This window comes from Antrostomus carolinensis, unplaced genomic scaffold (genome assembly GCF_000700745.2).
Source record: "Antrostomus carolinensis isolate BGI_N321 unplaced genomic scaffold, ASM70074v2 scaffold1927, whole genome shotgun sequence".
Classification (NCBI taxonomy): Eukaryota; Metazoa; Chordata; class Aves; order Caprimulgiformes; family Caprimulgidae; genus Antrostomus; species Antrostomus carolinensis.
This window is the reverse complement of record NW_010329358.1, coordinates 73,111-94,391: the sequence shown is the minus strand read 5'-3', so window position 1 is coordinate 94,391 and position 21,281 is coordinate 73,111. Positions and strand designations below refer to the sequence as shown.

The 21,281-nt window shown below is 38.6% G+C and overlaps 1 protein-coding gene across 1 annotated transcript in view; it reads left to right on the top strand.

The window, feature by feature from the left end:
- Nucleotides 1-21,281, top strand: part of MDFIC2 (MyoD family inhibitor domain containing 2) — a 44,623-nt gene that overhangs the window by 11,971 nt on the left and 11,371 nt on the right. Inside the window, exon 2 of the mRNA XM_029086098.1 lies at nt 14,835-14,873. Within this exon, the coding sequence (XP_028941931.1) occupies nt 14,835-14,873 (39 nt within the window). The remainder of the gene's footprint in view (nt 1-14,834; nt 14,874-21,281) is intronic.

The following is a 21,281-nucleotide window of genomic DNA, read 5'->3' as shown; positions in this document are numbered from 1 at the left end:
TTGAATGGCACTGCCCAGTGTGCATTCACCAGCAACGGTTCAGGATGAAGATGTGGGGTTAAAACTTGTGCCTACAACAGCTCTTACAGTGACTGACATGTAACCTCCTGAGGTGGTTGAGTTTGAAAGAATAGAGGTAAAGAGGCAAGACAAGAGAAAACACCCTTATTACTGCCCTTGTGCTGTCACATCACAGTGTCCAACATTACTTCTTCACACTCTCCTGCTGCACAACCTGATGAACTTTACATGCATTACTCAAGGTCACACACCCCTGCCTGGGCAGCCTATAGATGTACCCTCACAGATCCCTGTGGGTAATTACCTAGGCTACCTGGAGACAGGGTAAGGTGGACAAGGTAGAAACACAGCAAGAGCTTCAGGATGTCATGTGGGATAGAACATCATCTGGTACTGGGATAACTTCATGGATAGGATGAGCACAACACCACATAAAGAGGGTAGGTACTTGGAAGGTTAGGCATGGATTGTACAACAGTTCTGACTATATAATCAAGGCTTTTCTCAATTAAAGAATTTGGTCTGATAAAACGTTAACTGGACTAACACTAAAATCTTAGCTGCACACACACTGTGTGCTCCTTCCACCCGTAAAAAGATTTTTCAGTGTAACATCATCAAGAGGATTTGTAAGCCCCAATTATTCTCAGCACCCTACAAGGAGTCTGGTCTTAGGTCTGCAGGCCACAGAACTACCTCAGCACCCAGGCAAGTTGCAGCTACTTCTTAGCCATGCTGGTAGACATCCGGGCTCTGGACTCAAGAACAGAGTATGCCGTTACAGTGAAAGCCCAGGACAAACTAAATGCCTTGGGCCAGGCATGGCCACCTGTCTAGTCCCATGCATTGAGTACAAGCCTTGGGCAGTTGGCTCAAGTGTTCATGCTCCCACAGCGAGTGCTGTGTCTCAGGGAGTTTTCTTACCTATTGCTATTTACAGTTTTGGGGGCCCCACTGGAATGGCAAGCTAGAGAGCTTGCAGTTGACGGCGTTATGTGATACGTTGTGCAGCTGCACAGAGAGCATGGGCTAGCAGAAACATGTGGTGCTGCACTGCCAGGGGAATTATTCCCCCAACACGGACTGTTAAGGGCCACGTGTGTTTTGCAGAAAATTTATATGAGCCGAAAACCAACAGACCTCCCACGCCAAGCTTCTAATTTCTTTGGCTTTTTTTTCCCCCCCCATAGATTAGAGAACTTTCCAGAAACTCTACATTAACAGTGATGTAAAATATGCCAGGTAGAAACTGGTACACCAGGTTTTGCCTAAGGTACCCTAAAGCATGGTAAAAAACCTGCTAAGATCTTCTGCATACTTGCATTTATCCAAGAGACAACACACATAATTCTACAAATCTATACCAAATAGAGTTTCTTCCCTAAAAATACCCATTGAATTATGATGTGGATTACTTCAACCCAAGGAGTGAAAGGGTAGGTAAGAGCAGTTTATCTCCTCACAAGAATAAAAGAACTTTGGTCTCTATGAATCTCATCTTTCAGGCAGAGTGTCTAGCAGTTACCAAGCTCCCTTCCAGAGCCAGTACACAAACTGAACATCTGTTTTTCTGTGCCCAGGCATAAGTCAGTTCAACAGAGGGTCAATAACCAAGGCCTAGAGACCATAAGCTGCTCATTGAAATTAATGACAGTGTTACTCTTCCATTTCCACCAACAGTATTTTGCAGTACTGATTTCAGTCTCGAGCATTCCTATAAAATGGTAAGAAAAGATTTTTGTAAGCACAAAGGTTCAAGTGGTTTGACCTCTTTGTTTTTCATGTCATGGGTCTGCAATGCATGTATTGATCACACACAGTTCTGTATTATTTTTCTCAAGTTTTCAATCTTCCCATACTTTAGTTTCACCTTCATATCTTTGTCACAAGTTCTTTATTATTGCTGAAGAAAATCAGAGCACAAGACTCTATAGGTTGCTGTGCAACCTGAAATGATCTACGCAACTCTGACAAAAAGCAAATATTGGATATATTTTGACCAAGATTTTAGGAGCAAAGTCATTAGAATTACTCATACGCTTGAAGTTATGCTTGTGCTTAAGCGTGCTGCTGAATCTGCTTCTGATACAAGAGGAAGATGAATTTCTTGGACTAGGTTAGAGGCTACATCTTGGGTATAGAATTGCCCTGTTTCTAATTGCTAGTGTAGCCAAGAAACTGTATCCTTCCCTCCACTTGAGACACCACCTGAAGAAATACATTTTTTTCCCCCCTTATACTTCGCACAAGAACCCAAAACTTGGCTTTAATATAATACATTTTCCATTCCCCCCCCTCTAATGAGATGCATTTATATTTTTACCTGCATGTACTGTGTTTTGTTAATGGGAATTTTTTCAAACACTGTGTGGTAATAGACTGTGGGATATGGGATTATACATTTATTATTCTCAAGAGCACTGTGTAGACTGTACCAGTAAGTTACAAGCAGATTGGTAGAACAGGGTTTGAATTCTGGCAGGAGATCTTTTTCAGACTTGCCCATTAGGGCTGCATTTGGCTTTGCTTTAAAATTTTATACTAAGCTGTAGCTGCTTTGGTCAACTGTCCTACAAAGAGGCTGCCCTGACCACTCTGCTCTGGGTCAATCATGTCAAAACTAGGGTGAACTGATGGCTAAGGAGATGAGCTTTGAGCAGCTGAACGCTATGATTTGTTGCATAATATAGAAAAACATTGAGAGATAAAAGCAAAAAATGTTAGTCACAGTGTGCATCCACTGACAAAAAACTCTCTCTGCCCTTGGAAAATGTATTTATACACAGTGATGTCTAAATCTATCAGTATGGGAGTTTACACAAGTGTGCTACACTCAAATACACCCTCACCTTCTCTCCTGCCACAACAGGTCAGCCTAGAATTTTTAAGCCAGTGGCTTTACAGAAATGAAAGGCATTTTTTGCACAACTGAAAAACTGTAATTTTAAGATGAAAAAGCCTGCTTCCCCCCCAACCCCCACCCCAAGGGAAAGTTAAGTTTCATAGATTTGCCCTTTGTAATATTCCAGTTTGCAGCAAGAGGAAATAAAAACTAACAGAAAAATACATTTCTTCTTAGATCAAATCAATACTTTTAAGAATGCATTCTCAGACTGTATTCATAAATACTTAGAAGAAACTATTGCTAGGTCAAATGATTCACAATGCCCAGGTCTGCTTGGGTACTTTATTTTTGTTTTTTTCCTGATCAGGTTAAAAAAAACCCACTATGGCAAATTTTTACTTTTCATTTGAGAGTCTCAAATCCTTTTCAGCCATTAACCATTCAAACAGCCTATTTGCTCCACAAAGGTGATTCACAGGAGTGGAGATAAAGCAATTACTTGGTGTGAAATTAATTATTTCCCAGATTTGGACATCAAGACAGGAACATACTCTACAGCAAACCAAGTGAAAGCTCATCCTAAAGCCTTTTTAACCTTCAGAACAGTTCCAATCCCAATTTTGCAGCCTTGTTTCATCTTCCCCTATGTCACCACTTACCATGAGGAACTGAAGCATCCTACACACTGAGACAGCAACAAAATAAACTTTTATACCCAATGCTATGTTAGATATACATAATACTTAGATATTGTAAATATCCAGCTTTCTGGGTAGCTAAGAGCCTTGCCTGTGGTTGCCAGTGCCTAACAATTCTTAATGAAGATGAAGAAATAAACAGAAATAATTGTAGCACCCAAAATTAGTAGCTGTAGATGAGGTAAAGATCACAAAAGACTGTTGTTGATATTAATGACAGAAAGGTTAACTCCTTAATAAAAATATCAGTACTGAATTATTAGAACCTGGCTTTCCCTGATTTTCAATCTCACTTTCTAGTATTTGTTTTATTACTCTTCCAGCTCTCTCTTCTAAAAATAGGAAGTGGCAGCACCTTCTTTTTGCACTGTGATAACCCAGTTTGTGCAATGCCAGCCTGTTCAAAACCTTCCATTTAAATTTTATAAGCTCTGGACTGTGGCCCTAGAACTGGTTTTAGGGCAACTAAACTTTCCCTCCAGAACATACAAGAATTTTGAAAGAGCAGATGCTAACAGTCTTGTACGTAGGTTTTAAGAAGTCTCTTTCCAGGACTGGCCACATTGATAATGTTCTCCCATTGGTGTCCCACTGGGATGTGGGTTGTGTGTAAAATTAGAACTGGATCCTGTAAATACCTCTGTATTCTGAATTCATTTTGACTGCCAGGAAGGTAGTCATCATTAGCCAGGTACAGCACTGGATTTATTGACATGGAACTTGCCTTGGAATCTATGTAAATTTACCCTAAATTTATTTAGACAGCTGTTTGGAACTACATTCTTCATCTACATTGTCCATAACTTACATCATAAAATCCTTATTTGTCCTATAGTAAAGGCTATCTAAAGTATGGCTGGATAAATAGTCTATTTGCTTTGTCTAAATGGTGCAAACTTTCTCGTATCCAATAACTACTGGAATTATTGTGTGATCTTTTCAGCTTCTAATACATACTAATTTGAAACACACAAAACCATTCAAATAAATAATTGTGCAGACTGAATAAAAAAGCAATTTAAACTTTTTTCCCCCCTAACTAGAGACACTTTTTACAAATAGTTCTTTTAAGTAGTCTTAATAGTATCTCTTTAATATTGCCATTAAAATTCACCAGAGTTCAAGAGCAGAGCAAATTTACATCTGTTAAAATAATGGAATTGACACTGATATTACATCATTGCTATTTTAAATAATCATTCTTCATAATTCTAACCTACTTGCTTTAAGTTGCAAATAAAGGTCTTGTTCTTACTTTCATCAAAGTCGATAGTAAAACTCCCTTTGGCTTTCAGGGAGCAGCACCTAGTTTTAAAGATGGGGGCCTCTAGTGATTTGCGGTTGGGTTTGACTACCTTTACTAATGCAGCAAAGAAGAAATCCCTCTGAAGGAAAAGTTACTGAGGACAATTCTATGAGCTCCAGTCAGACAGGATAATGGTCCAGTCTGGACACTACTGGACTAACCTGTTCTCCAAAAATCACAAAAACTCTATAGCCTACTCTGAATTTCAAGGTAGTAATGCTTCTGCTTAGTGTCACAAGAAAGCAACATTTTATATAGGTGGTTTTTGCCATTTTAGTGAAATTTTGTGTTTTTCCTTCCTTAATATTTTAGGAGAGATTGTTTGAAGAGAAGTATAATGGCAAGCCTGAAGAATTCAAACTGAACCTAAAGGAATTAAAAAGATACACTATACACAGCTGGAAAGCCACCCAAAAAGTGAATCAATGTAGTCCTTTCCCCAGTTACAGAAGGAAGTGAAGCAAGGATTTTTAAGAAATAGAGAGGATAGGGGTTGTAACTAAGACTATGTAAAACTGGAGAAGAGTATGATTTTTACTATCCATTTAATATTCAAAAGAAGAAAGTTTTATACCTGGCTACCACTAGGCAGCCTTTTTGTTCTTGAGAAAAAAAGAAAAACAAAAATCCACACCACATTTTATAATCCGTAAAATCATCACAATTCAGCTACCTACATAGACCTCAAGTTTTCAGGGACAGGAATATTTCAACTGAATCTGCACTGAGCACCTAGTTTGACAGATTTCTGGCCATAGCAGGAGCCACCAGTCACTATAGTTAACTTTCTACTAAGGCACCATTAAAATATGCTGAACATTTACTGCACAATAACCACCAGCTGAGTCTTACCCATAATTTTGCACTGAAGTATAAGGCCTGTTAGATGTTATCTGGGAGCCAGAGAACTTTGTTAGCACTGTCATAAAAGCTAAAGCAGAATCAATCCCTTGTTCTATCATCATTGACACTGCCTATTATAAATAATTTATTTATCAAACCTTAACAAATTAGGTCCTAACTGAAATGGCAATCATCTTGGTGTATTTAAGGGCAATTCAGTTAAAAAAACCCCACAAGAGAACAAAATATGACCCTTTACTGTGAAGAAAAACATAAATATGTAGCACCACCAAGACCAGGGAGGAAACAAATTATTCCAGAAAAATCAAGTTTTGAAGAACCTGCAGTGCTAATGGTTTTACTCCACTTGAAGTTACTTACCCTATGACATTCCTTTTGCTTCCATAGCAGGACACCTGCCCTTGTGTTTATTTGGGAAAAGGAAAAAAAAGAAAATTTGGATGGCAGGGAAATATCTTCCAAGCAAGGAAGATAAGGCAATGATTTGCCTCAGGAAGCATTTCAGGCACTGTCACTTGATGGTGTCTAAGAAGAAATGAGGGAAAACACTTAAGCAATTAGTCTACAGAGATTTTAATGTCGTGCAGGCTGGGACTGGCTGAACTAGGTGGTCTTTTCTAGATGGATCATCTGTAATTCTTTCTGGCACCATTCCTCAGCTTTAAAATATACCATCTTCCCCCATGCCAGTGGCACTAACACAACATGATGTCTAGTACAACTCAGACCTCAGCATAGTCTTGAATCACACAGCAAAACAGAGTTGTGCAATTAGATAGGGTACAAATATGACTTTTGTAAGCAATTTACTTTTTTGTAGCTTTCCAGCCATGCTAATAGGAAGAGTGTACACCTGACACGTTGGTACAACTCTTCATCACTGGGGAAGGATGAATATTCAAGTATGTCTGCTTATCCCTATCTAATCAAATATATATATATTATAGAGACTATTTTTATATTATAAATATATAGTCTAGATTCTTCAGCCTGACACTATTCTAACACTAAAACCTGCTTATCTGAAGACTTCACGTGGCTGCAGAAATCTTCACGGGAAAAGATATGTTCTCATGTCATCTATTTTTGTCTTGCCATGCCATGACAACGGATGCTGGCCTGGTGTTTCTATATATGAAAGCTTCTCAGGTAGCAGAACAGCTACTGCAGATTGCCTGGCACCTGCTAGAGGATGAGGTGAACAGAAAGTAAAGCGAAAGTATTTTTGTTTCATCGAGAACATCTTGGACAAGACGTATATGTAGAAGATAAAAATTGAGGAAAGTTTAAACCAATGGGAAATGGAATCTTTTAATATTTTTGGAGCATGAAACAGTGAAATCAGAGTTCTGAACTTGAAGAGCTGTAAGATGGAGTGGAACAAAAGTGGTGGGTGCTGGGGAGAAATATCCTTTTCAGGATAAGTATTTTCAAAACTTGATAGCCATATTTTGTTAGTTCTAATCTTCTTTTAATGAAATAAGTTCTGAAAAGGAAATTTAAAAATACAGAACCTGAATGCCAATAGAAACATATTTTAAGTATGATACATCACCAACAAGTCTACCATTGGTGGGTTAAGAGAAAATCTAATGCACTTAAAAGCATCTTCCTTTTCTTTCTAATATATTTTTTAGAAGATCTGACTTTTTTTTTTTTTAATAGAGCAGCTATTAAGAGAAACTAATTATAATTTGATTTTTAAGGGCCTGGATTTTCTCTTGCATGTCTCATTCTAGCTCAGGAGTAAGCCCATTCAAAGCAAATGAGATGAGGTTGGTGTGAATGAATTTAAACATGACCAGAAGCAGCCCACAAGATATTTATGGAGGGAGTGAGTCATTCTTGTTCTGGTTGGATGATTACCTCAGTGGACAATTAGTCTCTCATCACACAGGGCCTGAGCCTTTCTCTTACATCACCATACATCAGGAGACATTGTGTGGAGTTCACCAGTATTTCACTAAAACCAACAAGATGGAAGAACTGAGCCCACAGCCCCAGTCCCCTATACTGGTTGTACACTGACTACAAAGAAGCTGCCCTCATTTAAACCAACAGATCATCTAGTCTTTCTTCCTTAGTCTGTTTACCTACTAAAACTTTCATATAAGTTACTTTACAACCTGTTTCTCATTTAAAATATTAAGTAACTGAGGTCATAAAAGAGCACATTCTTCTGAAGTATTTTTTCTTCCATCAGTCTCCAGTCACACATCTACAGAGATGGTAAGGAGAAATTTAATAGATAACAAATTTGACTACTCAAACTGACTCTACACCAAATGAAATTCTGTGAGAAATCTTCAGCAGTCCAAGTCTCTGAACATTTCATAACAATTTCTGTGTCAAAGTAAAACAACTCTGCCAGACTTGACAGTATTATTCCCTTTTTAGGCACACACTAGGTTTGGTGGTGCTAGAACAACATGTGATCCATCCATCTTATCTCTAAGAATAAGCAATACCAGCTATTCAAGAAGCCAGCTCAGGAAATGTTGTGGTGGGCTGCTATGAGCATCTAGAATAGATTATGAAGGGAGAAAAAAAAAAAGTCTGGAATGTCTCCAGCAACCATTGGAGTTCCTGAGAAGTTTTTCCCTCATGGCAATGACTTTAAGGCTAATTAGAAGTGGAAAACCAAAATGGCAGCCTACAAATTCCCCAGACACCAGGTGTTTACCAGAAAAATCTGCTCCCCAGCCACACGCTGTCCCTGTTCTCAATGGTTTCCATGGGTCTTTCCCCTATCACATACTAGGCAGTCTGCCTTCTCAGTACATCTGCACATTTCTCACTTCTGAGAAATGGGGAGGATTAAAATCACCTTCAAAGTAGAGAAAACCAAGTGTGGTTGCTTCTTGGATCTGACTCAGCAAGCCCAGAAACTGTTTGAGAGCCACATGGGGTGATGTTTTACACCAGCTTCTTCATGCTATAGGCAACTACAGAGCATCATGCTGTCTTGTCCCTGGCCAGCCAGTGCTCCACCAAGGACACTGAGCTGGAGAACAGTGGATTTAAATAATTTCCAAGGTAGTTTTACTTCCTACCATTACACCTTTTTCTCGAGATATTTAAGAACCAAGGTACCATGGTTTCATATGAAACCATGACCCCAAGAACAGTTTTACTTCCTACCATTACACCTTTTTCTCAAGATATTTAAGAACCAAGCATTACAGGTATCATGGTTTCATATTCATGTTATTCTTTACTAATACTATTTAGAGTTTTTCTGCACTAAGTGGTGTATTTTATCTTTTCCCACAAGTAAGAGACATCTGCTCCATAACATATCCTATAGGCAGTTCTTTTCATATCTAAATCCCAAGGAATTTTTAGGGAAGAAAAAAAAATGAAGATTATGTATTTATTCAGAAATTAAATAAGATTAATAATTTTAAAAGTAATTTACAAATAGCAATCAGCCCTTGCAATGAAGGTCAAAAGAAAAAGGACACATTAGCAATTGAATATCTTCCCTCCCTTTAAAGTTTTAATACTGCATACCTGTTAATAATGGGAAATATCCTTCTTCAAGAGTAGCATTTTCAAAAATTGGTAGGATCCTTTTTGCTAATTCTAATCTTCTTTTAATAAAATAATTTGTTTAAAAGGATTATAAAAAGCATGAAAATGGAATGCCAATAGAAATGTACTGCCTATACAATAAATAGTTAATGTATTTTCTAAATGAATGATTTAAAATAGCTATTAAAGTAAAGAGAATGAGCTTATGTTTCTAGTAATGACTTCTCTGCCTCAAAATGAAATCTGTAAATCCCCGATTGCAATTTCGCATCCCAAAAGAACAAGCAGTCCTGGGACTGATGCTTATTGCCTTTATCATTAATACTAGCATACCACATATGTGATTTTTATATCACTGGTTTGAATATGTAGATTTATACTTGGGTATGCTTTATATTTTAAATCTCATACAGCTATTCTGACACAAAAATAAAACTCTCCTTCAACAAGGCTTTTTTTGTATGTACATGCACACATGTATACACAGACTTTCAGTATAACTACAATTTTATTCATAAGAGTGCATAATGATTCAGTCTGTGATTGTTAATAAAAATGCATTTCTAACCATCAAATTTGAGTCTATTATTCTAAGTTAATTGCATTTGCCCTAAAGAGACTTACAACTGGCTGTCAGCCTATTTGTGTCAGTTCCATTTTATTCATCAGTCAATCTTGTCTCCTCTTTTTTCACATCCCATATATTGATCAAATAGATTTGTTAGCATGCCTCTGCAGCTTTAAAAAAGTTTTTGTTATTTGTCAGGTTTAGTTGATTACTATATTAGTTTGTGTATTATCTTAATTGTTATTTCAATAGAAAATAAATGCCCTTTGATATTCCCCCAAGATTCCCATTAAATATAATCCATATAAAAAGTTAGTGGCTGGAGTGAGTGTGGTAAGTAAATAAACACATTAAACTTATTTTAGAAGGTGTTATTAATCTGCAGCTGTATTGTACTTGATCCAAAGGACAGGAATAGAAATAAGTACAGTGTGAAACAAGTTTGACAAACATCAGTGCTGTATCATTGCATATTATGCTATGTATAAAATACATTATTTTATATCACACATCTTTTTCTTAAACTGGAAGAGTGGGTTTTGTGGTTAAGTGTGAAATGGAACAATATTATAAATGGCTTTAGACACTAAAAATCAAACTAGAGAGGTTGCAAGCACAGGCAGGTGGAAATGTTGTGTTACATGGGACATGCTTTTGATAGGGAAATTTTTTAGAACAGTTTTTAGGAAGGTATTTATTGGAGCAAAAGATAAACATCTAAGCAGTGAGCTTCTTCCTCTATAAAGATATGACACACTGTTTAGTGAAATAAATAAGGGTTTAGCTAGATTAGAAGATTGAAACAGGATCTTGTGCACATTAGTCACTCAGTTTTGGTAACTACTTCATGAAAACACAGTTTTTACCTCAGTCTTCCCAAAGGGGAAAGTGATGCAACCAGTTTTTCCATGTGAATGTCTCAGAAATCTGCCTCTGATACTTTCATTATGAGCAAGACTATGTAAACTTGGCTCCTTGCTTAACATTGAATCTGGAATCTCCCCAGCTGGGGCTTGACCCTACATAGTGTCGGAAATAAGCACAGTGGGAAGTCAGCAATAATGTGCTTACCATCTCATTAAAAAAAAAGTCCATGTGTCTTTAAGATAGCCACTCAAGACAGAGAAGCATTGATTTAATAAAAATTTTAAGAAACAAAATCTTGTGTTTTACCTGCACTTAAGTACCTTGACCAATCCCATAGCTTTCTGAAACTGAAATTTGCAGTTACCAAAGTCTTCCAAATTTCTTGTGAATAGCTAAATTCTTTCATTTCTTTGGCCAGGATTAGTCTTTGTATTATCTAACTTCAGTCACCTAGAAGCTTGGTTTCTGGTCTGGATAATTATCTATATTTTGTCTGTAGCCAACTGCAGGGGGATGAGGTGTGAACAGGGACAAAATAAGTCTTCCAAAAAGCAATTTTTTTCCTGGCTTAAACTCTTCTGTGAGGATGGTATGACTTACCAGCAGGACGGGCTTGTCTTTTCCATTGATGATTGTAGGAGTTCAGGCCAGACTGAGCACCTATCATACCACCTGCAGCTGGTATGATGAACACCACCCAAAGGGGGACCTACCTCATTACAGCAGGAGCATTTTTAAATGCCCATACCTAGCTGTGGACACTTGAAACATCCAACTCCTAGAATTTTTATTTCCCCTCCCCCCATCTGGAACCTCTTTAACAGTATTTCATACCAAATAACCATGCTAAAGCTTCATATGTCCTAAAATAAAGCTCGGATTTGCAGTTGTCCTAGTGCAGTTCCCAATGCTCCTGCGATTCGGAAGCACGCAGCATGATGATAGTTTCAAGCTAAACTGTTATGACCAGCTAGTATGGAATATAAACAGGAACAGATGAGAAGAATACAGCCTCAACAGTTGAGACAACAAAGAAAGAGTGAAATGATTGCTACATAAAAGACATTTCAAAGACCTCCCAGAAAAGCAGGCATAAAAATCCCCAATAAAAAGGCTCAGCAAGAAAACTGTCACACCCCCTAATCCTCAGCAGACTTTAACAAGATGTTCGCATGAGCCAGAGATTGTCTCCTTCCCCAGAAGACAAAAGGCACAGAAAACAATACTGTCTAGCATAGGATTAGAAGGCAAGAGATAGATAAAAAGGATTCCTTAACCTTACAATTAGAAACCCTAACTCTCCAGCCAAAAGGATAATCAGAAACAGACTGCAAACCTGTGTCACAACAATTGCTGCATCCTCCTTTACTCTTTGAAAACTGATATATTTTCTGAAGATTTTTTTTTTTTTAAGATTATTGCCCCCCCAAGAAAGGTTTTGATGGCCACTTAACTACAAGACAACCGTTGCTACCAAACCATAATTCAGCACACAACAATAGCCTTTTATTTCCTATTCTTTATATTTCCATCACTTCCAACCAAGCAAAAATTAGATTATCAATGCTCGTACCAACCTCTCAGTAAATTGTACAATTAAAAGCAAAATTATATGTAATGCAGTAATCTGCTAACAAATTATCAGCTTACTGTGCCCTAAACCAGACACATACACAGATTCTTCATGCCAAACCTGGCATAAGCATGTGCTGTGATTAAAAAGGAAACAACTTAGTTGTTATAACGAGCATCTTTAGCTTTATTTGGTATTACTAATGCCTTTAAACAGAAGGCAGAGTACTGGCAAGAGTAGAAAACAGACTTGAAGGGGGAGGAAACCTAGAGGCTTGAAAGAAACTTGTTTCCAAGGTTTGACCCTCCTGCTGTAGCTGACTAGTGACCATAAGCTGTAATAGCTGTAGAAGTTTGTTACATCAAAATTTAAGACTTTTTCTGAAGCTAAATGAGGCAACCACAAGACACTGACAACTGCATTTACAAAGCATATATTAATTTACAGATATGACTTCAGCACCCAAACAGTCACATATGATTAGGAGCTATACATGTCCTGGCTTTGTAGGGAATTATTTGAGTCACACAAGAATTAAATGGTTAGTGTAAGCACTCATTGAGGGACAGCCAGGATTTAAGCAGTCACCACCTCCAAAGGGCAGTGGATGTTGTTAACCTTTCCCAGTCTTTCTGGTACCATCAGCAAAGTAAAAGCCAAGCAATTTCTGGTTTTCTTCAGGTGCAGCACACTTGCAAACCATCACTATGCTTTTGTGATTCTACTGTCTCTTGGACCTTAAATTTCCTGCCTTAAGCTAATGTTCAGTGGTCTTGTTTTGTGTATGCTAGACACTGCCTCAGAACTCCCTCACATGTACTCAATCTCTCTAAGTACTTGAAATCACTTAGAAAGAGGTTGACAGACACACAACTTTAACCATTGTCATTTATTATGGAAAGATGTAAACAAATCCCACTTCCAAGAAGAATCATGGTTTGAAATAAATTCACAGAAAAAGCCATATATTTCTGTTCTCTTTTTAGTAAAGCTCAAAGAAAGCATAAAGCTCGGCTTGTAGAAGCCAAGAGATAGCCACTTGTAGAAGAAAAGAGATAAAAGTTATCTACAGATTTCTAAGTAAACTTTCTGGACCTTGGTCCAGATGAGAGCAATTAACTCACTATTTATGTCCCCAAAGCACATGGCTAGCAGCGCACCAGGCAGGGCAATACAGGATGTGAATCACTGCAGGGCAGGGGAAGAGGGTAGTGTGGTCTGCACAGTGGCATAAGCAAATTAATCTCTCCTCAGCCACACAGTGCCCCAGGGACTCAGGTCTTGCTTGTGGTGTATTGTCAGAGACTCCTAAGCCTTTGCCTACAAGCATACATGTCCCCATGCCATGAGAAGCTTTGCTGCTGTCCTGCTGAAAGGCCAGCTATGCTTGAATCAAGAGCCTGGAAAGACGACCGTGGCACCCCATCTGTTGTCTCAAAGTTATTCCTAGATCACATTTTCCTCTTTTTATAAGCAAGCTTCTGATTACCACGATTACAAGCACAACTTCAGATTTACAAGTTAGACTAGTATTTTTTTTATGGTTCACATTCAGGTTCAGATTTACCAAAAAAACTGCAGAACATTATCTCTTTGAGTGGCCCCTGTGTGGCAAAGTCCCACATCCAGTGGTATCACTGTGCCACCCAAGTATTCAATCATTTAGGTAAGACATGCATCTTGCCCTTCAAGCAGGGGAGAAACGCACAGTGCTACAAACATCATGAAGTTTGCTGCTTTGCCATCTTTATTGATTTTGAGATACTCAGATACCATGTTGGTGGAAGGTACTACAAAGCCCTAATATCTAAAAGCATAGGAAGTATTACCATGCTGAAAAATCAAAATAGAGGTGGGTGAGCTAAACTTGAACCCCCACCATATTCTAAAACCATGGTTCAGAAATCTAGGCTACATGTATTACGATGGTTACATTTGATAACTTATTTTGCCAGCCTCAAAAACTGAAAGCCCAGCAGCTTCATATGCACCATTGGTAGGAACAGGGATGCGATGAAACACACAGTGATGAAGTCTGTATTCAGGTTCATTATCAGTGTTTTCCTTGGTTGCAATTATTTTAATGAAGATTCTGCCTAATTAAGATTTTCACGATCTGACATAGGAAGCAGATACAACACCTGATACAGTATGCCCTGAAGCCAAACATTTCCATCAGCTTTAATGGGCATTAGGATGGTCCCTTATGGATCAAGGCAGAGACATTTCAATGATCAGGTGCACAAAGACAACTCAGACCTGAGTCACCAAAAAGCCATAGCAAAAACCATAAACTTTACTCACTCAGAAACTCAGGGATGAACTCATTAGTGAATCAGGATTTTCAAGCAGTCTCTGCTCCTCTGGGTGAGACAAGTTGTGTTGACCATATCAAAACAAGCTGAGTCCTCTGGGGGTAAAAAATAACAACACAGTTTTGAGCAATTTACAAAACACTAGCACCTATGTGGGATAAGAAAGCCAAACAAAGCCACCTCACCAGCTAAGGAGATTTTCCTGGTTAGTGAAGCCTTTCCTCTCTCATTCTTGTTTTCCAGAACTGGACAGCCCCATCCTACAGCCCATTGGAGACTCAGGTAAGTCTCCCACCTTCTCATCTCCTTCTCCCCACAGTACATAGGTCATAGCACCACATCTTTGAAACTACTGAAGTGGCCCTTTTCATACAAGAAAATGGGCTCAATTATTCTAATTCCATGGGGGATTTGCCTTAATACTAACTCATCATCTGTTTCAGATTTCAGCCCATCTTTAAAATGAGACTATTATTTGTATTCATGACTTAAATAAACATTTTAAGGTTTACTCAAAACAGCAGAACAAGCACAGAAGCGCTGTGCAGTGGGCTAAGCCTACAAGCTTTTGAGTATGAGGTTAACAAGCTCTTAACCTCACAACCATTTTTTAAAAGAAAATTGAGTAAAAACTCCAAAAGAGTCAGCCTATGATCCACACAAAAACTCCCTGTTTCAATTTGCAGGATCTCAACAGGTTAGTCTGGGATCAGGCAACCCCCAAACAGACACCCAGCCACCTTAAAAGGACTGGTGATTCTGCACCTTACCTGGAGAACAGCCATGACATCACTCTTTTCCTCTTACCTTTATTTATCTGCTGAAGAAGGAGGAAGGCCCATGGCCCCCTCCTTTCCCAGCTGAGGATGTTTTCCTGAGTGAGGGTTCTCAAACCAATCAGTACCAGCTGAAAGCCTTTAGAAGGGGAGATATGTCAATTTAACTGCCTCCTTCTCAGTTTCAGCAGAAGGGGTAATGCTTATTTACTCCCCTTACTTCTGAGGATGACATTCAATTGGAGAGTCCCAGCTGGAGCCAACTTGAGAGACCTCTCAGATATTGGCAGTGGCCCTCAGCAGTCCTGACCTTGACTATTAATTAGGGTGTGGGTGCTTAGAGGGTAGGCACCCCAGGCTGTGCAGCACCCACAGGCTGCGCTCTTCCAGTAACAAGGAGCTGGCTGTGTTGGAGACCATGTCATCTCAAAAACTTTAGAAAGCACTATTAGGACCTTGGGGCACCCAAGATGCTGCTGTTGCAAGCAAAAAATCTACACCCAATGGTTCTGTATTTATTGGTATTGCAGACACACACTATGCAAACTTTCTCTGCTAGTTAGAGGACACTGCTGGGGCTTTGGTAGGCAAGGTCAAGACAACGTTAGTCTGCTCTGATAAAGCATGAGGAGGTAAATCATTCTGTGCAACTCAGAAGTCATTCAGATGGTACTTTCTGTTGCAAGCAAAAAATCTACACCCAATGGTTCTGTATTTATTGGTATTGCAGACACACACTATGCAAACTTTCTCTGCTAGTTAGAGGACACTGCTGGGGCTTTGGTAGGCAAGGTCAAGACAACGTTAGTCTGCTCTGATAAAGCATGAGGAGGTAAATCATTCTGTGCAACTCAGAAGTCATTCAGATGGTACTTTTGGCACCCCCCCCCCCTCCTTGCTTTTGTTCTGTCAGTCTGAAGAGAACAGCTCGTGTGATGTAATTTAGAATGGAGCTTTTTTAAAGCTTTCACTCAGAAAAAGCTTGGGGAGCTCTGGGGGTATAGCTTAGCTCCGAGAAATAGAAAGAAAGCAAGTTTGCATTGACAGCTTGATCCCAGAGAGAGGTGGCTGCCTGCTTGTCTAACAGGTCCTCTGGGTCTGGATGAGGCAGAGACAGAGGAGCAGTCATATTAAGTGAACGTGCGCTGCCAATGTTAAAGGAACAATTACCATTATTCTGCATAGTTCACTGTTTGCTACTGCTATTTCCTTCAATAAAACCTCTTTTCACTTGCCAATTGGAGCTTGTCATGTAACAATATTTCTTATGCACAATACACATACTAAAATGCCCCTGTGTTTTTAATACATTTATAGTTGATAACAATAGCAGTATAGTGACAGAAAAAATGTACTTGCTTTGAATGCAGAGTAGATTCAAAAAAGAGCAAACCAGAGTCCCTGCTCTGAAGGATTAATGGGGGTTAGATTTTGCCTAATCTCAGTGTTAAAACAGTGACACCTCTTCCATTTCCTTGACACCTACTTTTTCCTCTTGAGGCCTGGACTGTGACCTCCTTGCTTGGAAGGGGGTATACACTTGAGCCTTGAGCAAAAACTTCAGTGAAAGTTTTGATAAGAGGAAGTGTTGAGGAGAGAGTTGAGCTCTTGCCTGCTCCCTTGCCCTGAGGGGGAAGAACAAGTGATGCCACTCCTGGGGCTTTGGTGAGCTCAGTGCACTTAAGGTTGCTTAACCAACCCTTTGATCATTGTACATGGTCTACAGATGGGTGGGAATGTGTTGGCCTACCACTTAGCAAGACCTAAAACCTCTGGTGTTCACTGCTGACATTGGACACAAGCAAAACTCTTCGGGAGTGAGGTTTCTTGCAAAGCAGAACAAACAGCTGGTGTTGGGCAGATGCTGGCATTTCACTGAGGTTGCAGGAACTCTGCAGCTCTCCTCTGAAAGCTTGTACAATTAAGACATTGTGCTAGTACTGCACTTGCCAACATTATAAAGTGAGGTGGAAATGACCACAGTGAAGGTGCTATGGTGAGAAGAAATTACATGTTTGTGCTTGTGAGCAGGTTGAACCCAATATTTCATGCACTCAAATGAACAAGTGGCTGTTTGGAAACCTTTGTGGCATAGTCATGAAGGAAACTATTCTGCCATAAGATTCATGCTTTCTAAGGATAATATTTTGTTCTGAAAAAAATATACGCAGGAAAAGATATCTTGAGTGTTCTTGGACTCTCCTACGCTATCCAGGAATAGTGATAGACTGTGAGTTTAAACACATCCTTCCACTGCACAGAGAGAGAAGTGTATTTAATGCTGTGAGCAGAACAGCTACCATGTTTGCCTTTGCCAGAGCCAGCAAGAATACACAGTCCTAAAAGTACTTATTACATAATTAAGAAACAGTGGATGTCATCTGTGTGCCTCCAGAATAGTTCTGCATCTTTGGTGTCCCCCAGGAAAAAAGTATTTTGTGAAAAGATGTATAGCCTGATACATCTTCTGCTTCTGATATTGCTAATTGCTTTGTCTGCGACTCTTTCTGAGGAAAAGAGAAAACAAACCTGGAGAAGGCTACCACATTGGAAGTTGTTTTGGAGCCTGATCTGTTGAGATCCCTGGGATTCTTTCCATTGACATCTGCTGATACTGGATCAGGCCCTTGTGGTCCCACAAAGGCTGCTCAGCAGCAGCCAGGGAGGTGCTCAGATGGTAGTAAGATTAATAATGTTTGCTACAGTGGACAAGTCCATATCCAAGTTGTGTTCCAGTACAGCATGCAGATGAGAGAGAAAAAAAATGGAAGCGTTTGCTAGAAAAGTCTCTATAAGACATAAGACTTTCATAGATTGCCACTCACCATTGGATTCAAATCAAAGAAAAGCTTTTATAACATGAGTTTTTGTAGACATACCACATGCCAATTTACCACAGGTACAGCTTTAAGGACAATCTATAAGAAATGTTGCATCTTCTGTGATTTGCAGCTCTATTTGATGGTGTTTAAGCTGTTTGGATATATTTTTAAAATATATGTGGTTTTGATGGTTTTTCCCTCAACGAAATCAAAAAGCTGACAGCCTCGGAGCTCCTCTGACATTAATGCTGTGTAAGGATATCTTTGTGACCATAACCGTGTGTAATATCTGCTTTGGGAAGAAACTCTTGGCACATAACTTCAGTGTCATTCAGAAAGTGGCATAGTTGCCAAAGACCCTGGGACAAGGAAGGAAGACACTGTGCTGTCTTTTCATTGGAAAGTTCACAAATTCTACCTAGAGATCCCGCTGATATTTTCACTTTTCAATAGATAATGCTTACCAAAAATAACACCGAGAATTTTAAGTGCTTTCCAAATTTAATGACATAGAGTCTTATGTGGAAAAACATTCTTTCGTAACAACCTCAGTATTTTGTGTCTTACATTATCTATAAATTTCACAAACTAAACAGAGTGAGCAATTACACAAGGATGTCCATGAGTGAGACCTACCTTTAGTTACTGTGACAGTGTATTAAATAAAGCCCTGTCCACTTTTGGCTACTCTGTTCTGGTTAGGATTTTGTTTCTGAAATTTGATCGTATGGGCAGACAGTCTTAACCTCATTGATGGGGTGAGTAATTAACCATGAGGGGAAGGAAGGAAGACTGAAGTGCTGTTGAGGCAAGGATTATAATTAAAAAAAAAGAAGAAAAGAAAAGAAAAGAAAAGAAAAGAAAAGAAAAGAAAAGAAAAGAAAAGAAAAGAAAAGAAAAGAAAAAAAAAGGAAAGAAAAGAAAAGAAAAGAAAATAAGATTATTTTAATTTGAAAAAGGAAAGAAAAGAAAAGAAAAGAAGAAAAGGTTTTTTTAATTTGAAAACAATATGATCAATTCAAATAAGATAATGCATCAAAATCTCCAACTTCACACTCTGCAGTGAGGAATAAAGATAATTTGAGAGTTTTGGGTTATCCCTGCAATACAACAAGAAGCTGTTTTGCAAAACGTCAGGAGACTGCAGCCTTGAACCAGAAAGAAAGAAACAAAAGAATATGGAAAGAAGACTTTACTTTTTATTTACAAAAGCTTTTTAAGGCTGTTTCACGTGATAGAGCTGCCACACTACCTACAAGAACCAAATCTCGGGTCTAAATTCAACTTCAGAAATAGCTGCTCCTTCTTGGAGACTCCCAGAGAGGCTGAACTCTTTCCAGAGCTGCTGGAGTAACAACAGGGTGGCAGGATGCCCTCATCGTAAACTGTAGGAAGTAAATTCAGAACAGGCAAAAAAAATACCCCCAAAATTACCTATCAGTAAGCAGTTTGTGAAATGCCATGTGATCCTGCTGCTCTCTGGACTAACTCCAATTAGTATAATGGATTTATTTCATGGAGGCCATTTCATACACTCACAACAGCCAGGACAGAAATGCAGACCTAAAGAGAAACTTGGTAGGAAAGAAAACGATGGCTGAAGGGGAATTTGGAACATCCAATCTAGAAACCAACCCTGGGGGTTCCAGCAGGGCTCTTCAGGAGGATGCACAGCCACACCCTGGCCTATGGGCTTCAGTGACTGCATTGCTTGTTGCCCAGCTGAGGTTGTGTTTCTGCTGCAGTTAACACTTGATACCAAAGCTGTGAAGTTGCCGTGAAAATCCCGTGATTGATCTTGGTGCTTATCAGCAGAGGGCTCCTGAGGACCTGGCGCTGAGCTCTGACACAGAGTGGTGGAGGGTGCAGGTCTCTGGGCAGGCACCTGTAAACCACCCAATGGACAAGCTACAAAAGAAGTTGTGAATTTTGCTGTTATGCTTATTGAGAGCATGAATTATGTCCGGTGTCTAATGTGCATGATGATGTCTGATGCAATAGGGACTTCTGAATTAGGACATAAAAACCTTTTCATAAAGTGCTTGGTCTCCCTTCTTGCAAAGTCTATTACAACTCCAAAATGTAAACGAACAACATAAAATTCACACTAATCCCTTCAATTCTTTTTTAAGCATCCTTAAATCTACCTTTTTTTTTTTTTAATGCTGTACATCTTACTTTTTATAGTTAAAAGTAATTTTAAAGCAAAAAAGAACATAAACAATATACACTGACTCTTGACACTCCATTGCTTTTTTAAACTAGAATAATAAAAATTTGCAAATGAACAAAAGAGTGGGAGGAAGATATCTGATTTACAATGTTTTTGAGATAAAGAACACTATAAAAAAAGATCAATGTGAATAATAAAGCATTGTTAACTGAGTCATGACATTTCTATTCTCAGTGAAGATTTGAACAGTAGAGCTCTGCAAATGAGCACCTTGTGCCATTTTCAAGGTGGGAGGAAGACATATAATTATAATTTTTAAAGTGAAGGGAATTTTTAAAAAATCTCCATGAAAAAGTTTATTGAAAAACATATCGACATATCAATATGACATAAATTACTTTAATTTTATTAAACTAGGAGGGGGGAAAACCTCTTTTTGAAGACTGGCTGCAGAAAGCATTCCTTGAAAAGAATTTTCTTTATTAAAAACTCTTTAGCTAAGATGAAACAGCACTGAATGTCAGCACTACCATATATTTATTCTGTAACTCTTCCAACAGCTGAGATCTATAAAAGAAACATATTTTCAAAACAGTTTTAACCTCCATTGTCTTGATCATTCGTATTAACATTTTTCATGTCACCTATTGAAATCCCTTAAAGGAACCTTTTATTCAGTCAAAATTAATGAAGCCATTTTCTTAAACAGCCTCCAAAAAGTAAAAAGGACATAATGTTGTGCATTTTATTTGACATACGTTCTCTACCATTTCGCTTATTTGTGTGATGAGAGCAAAACTTCATATTTATGCTATCAAATCTGCAGAGAAAAGTGAATTGGAGAGAGAAGAAAACTGACTCTGCTCTTGCTGTGTGTGCAATTTAAATCCACAGTGAAAATACATCATTGATCAGATTA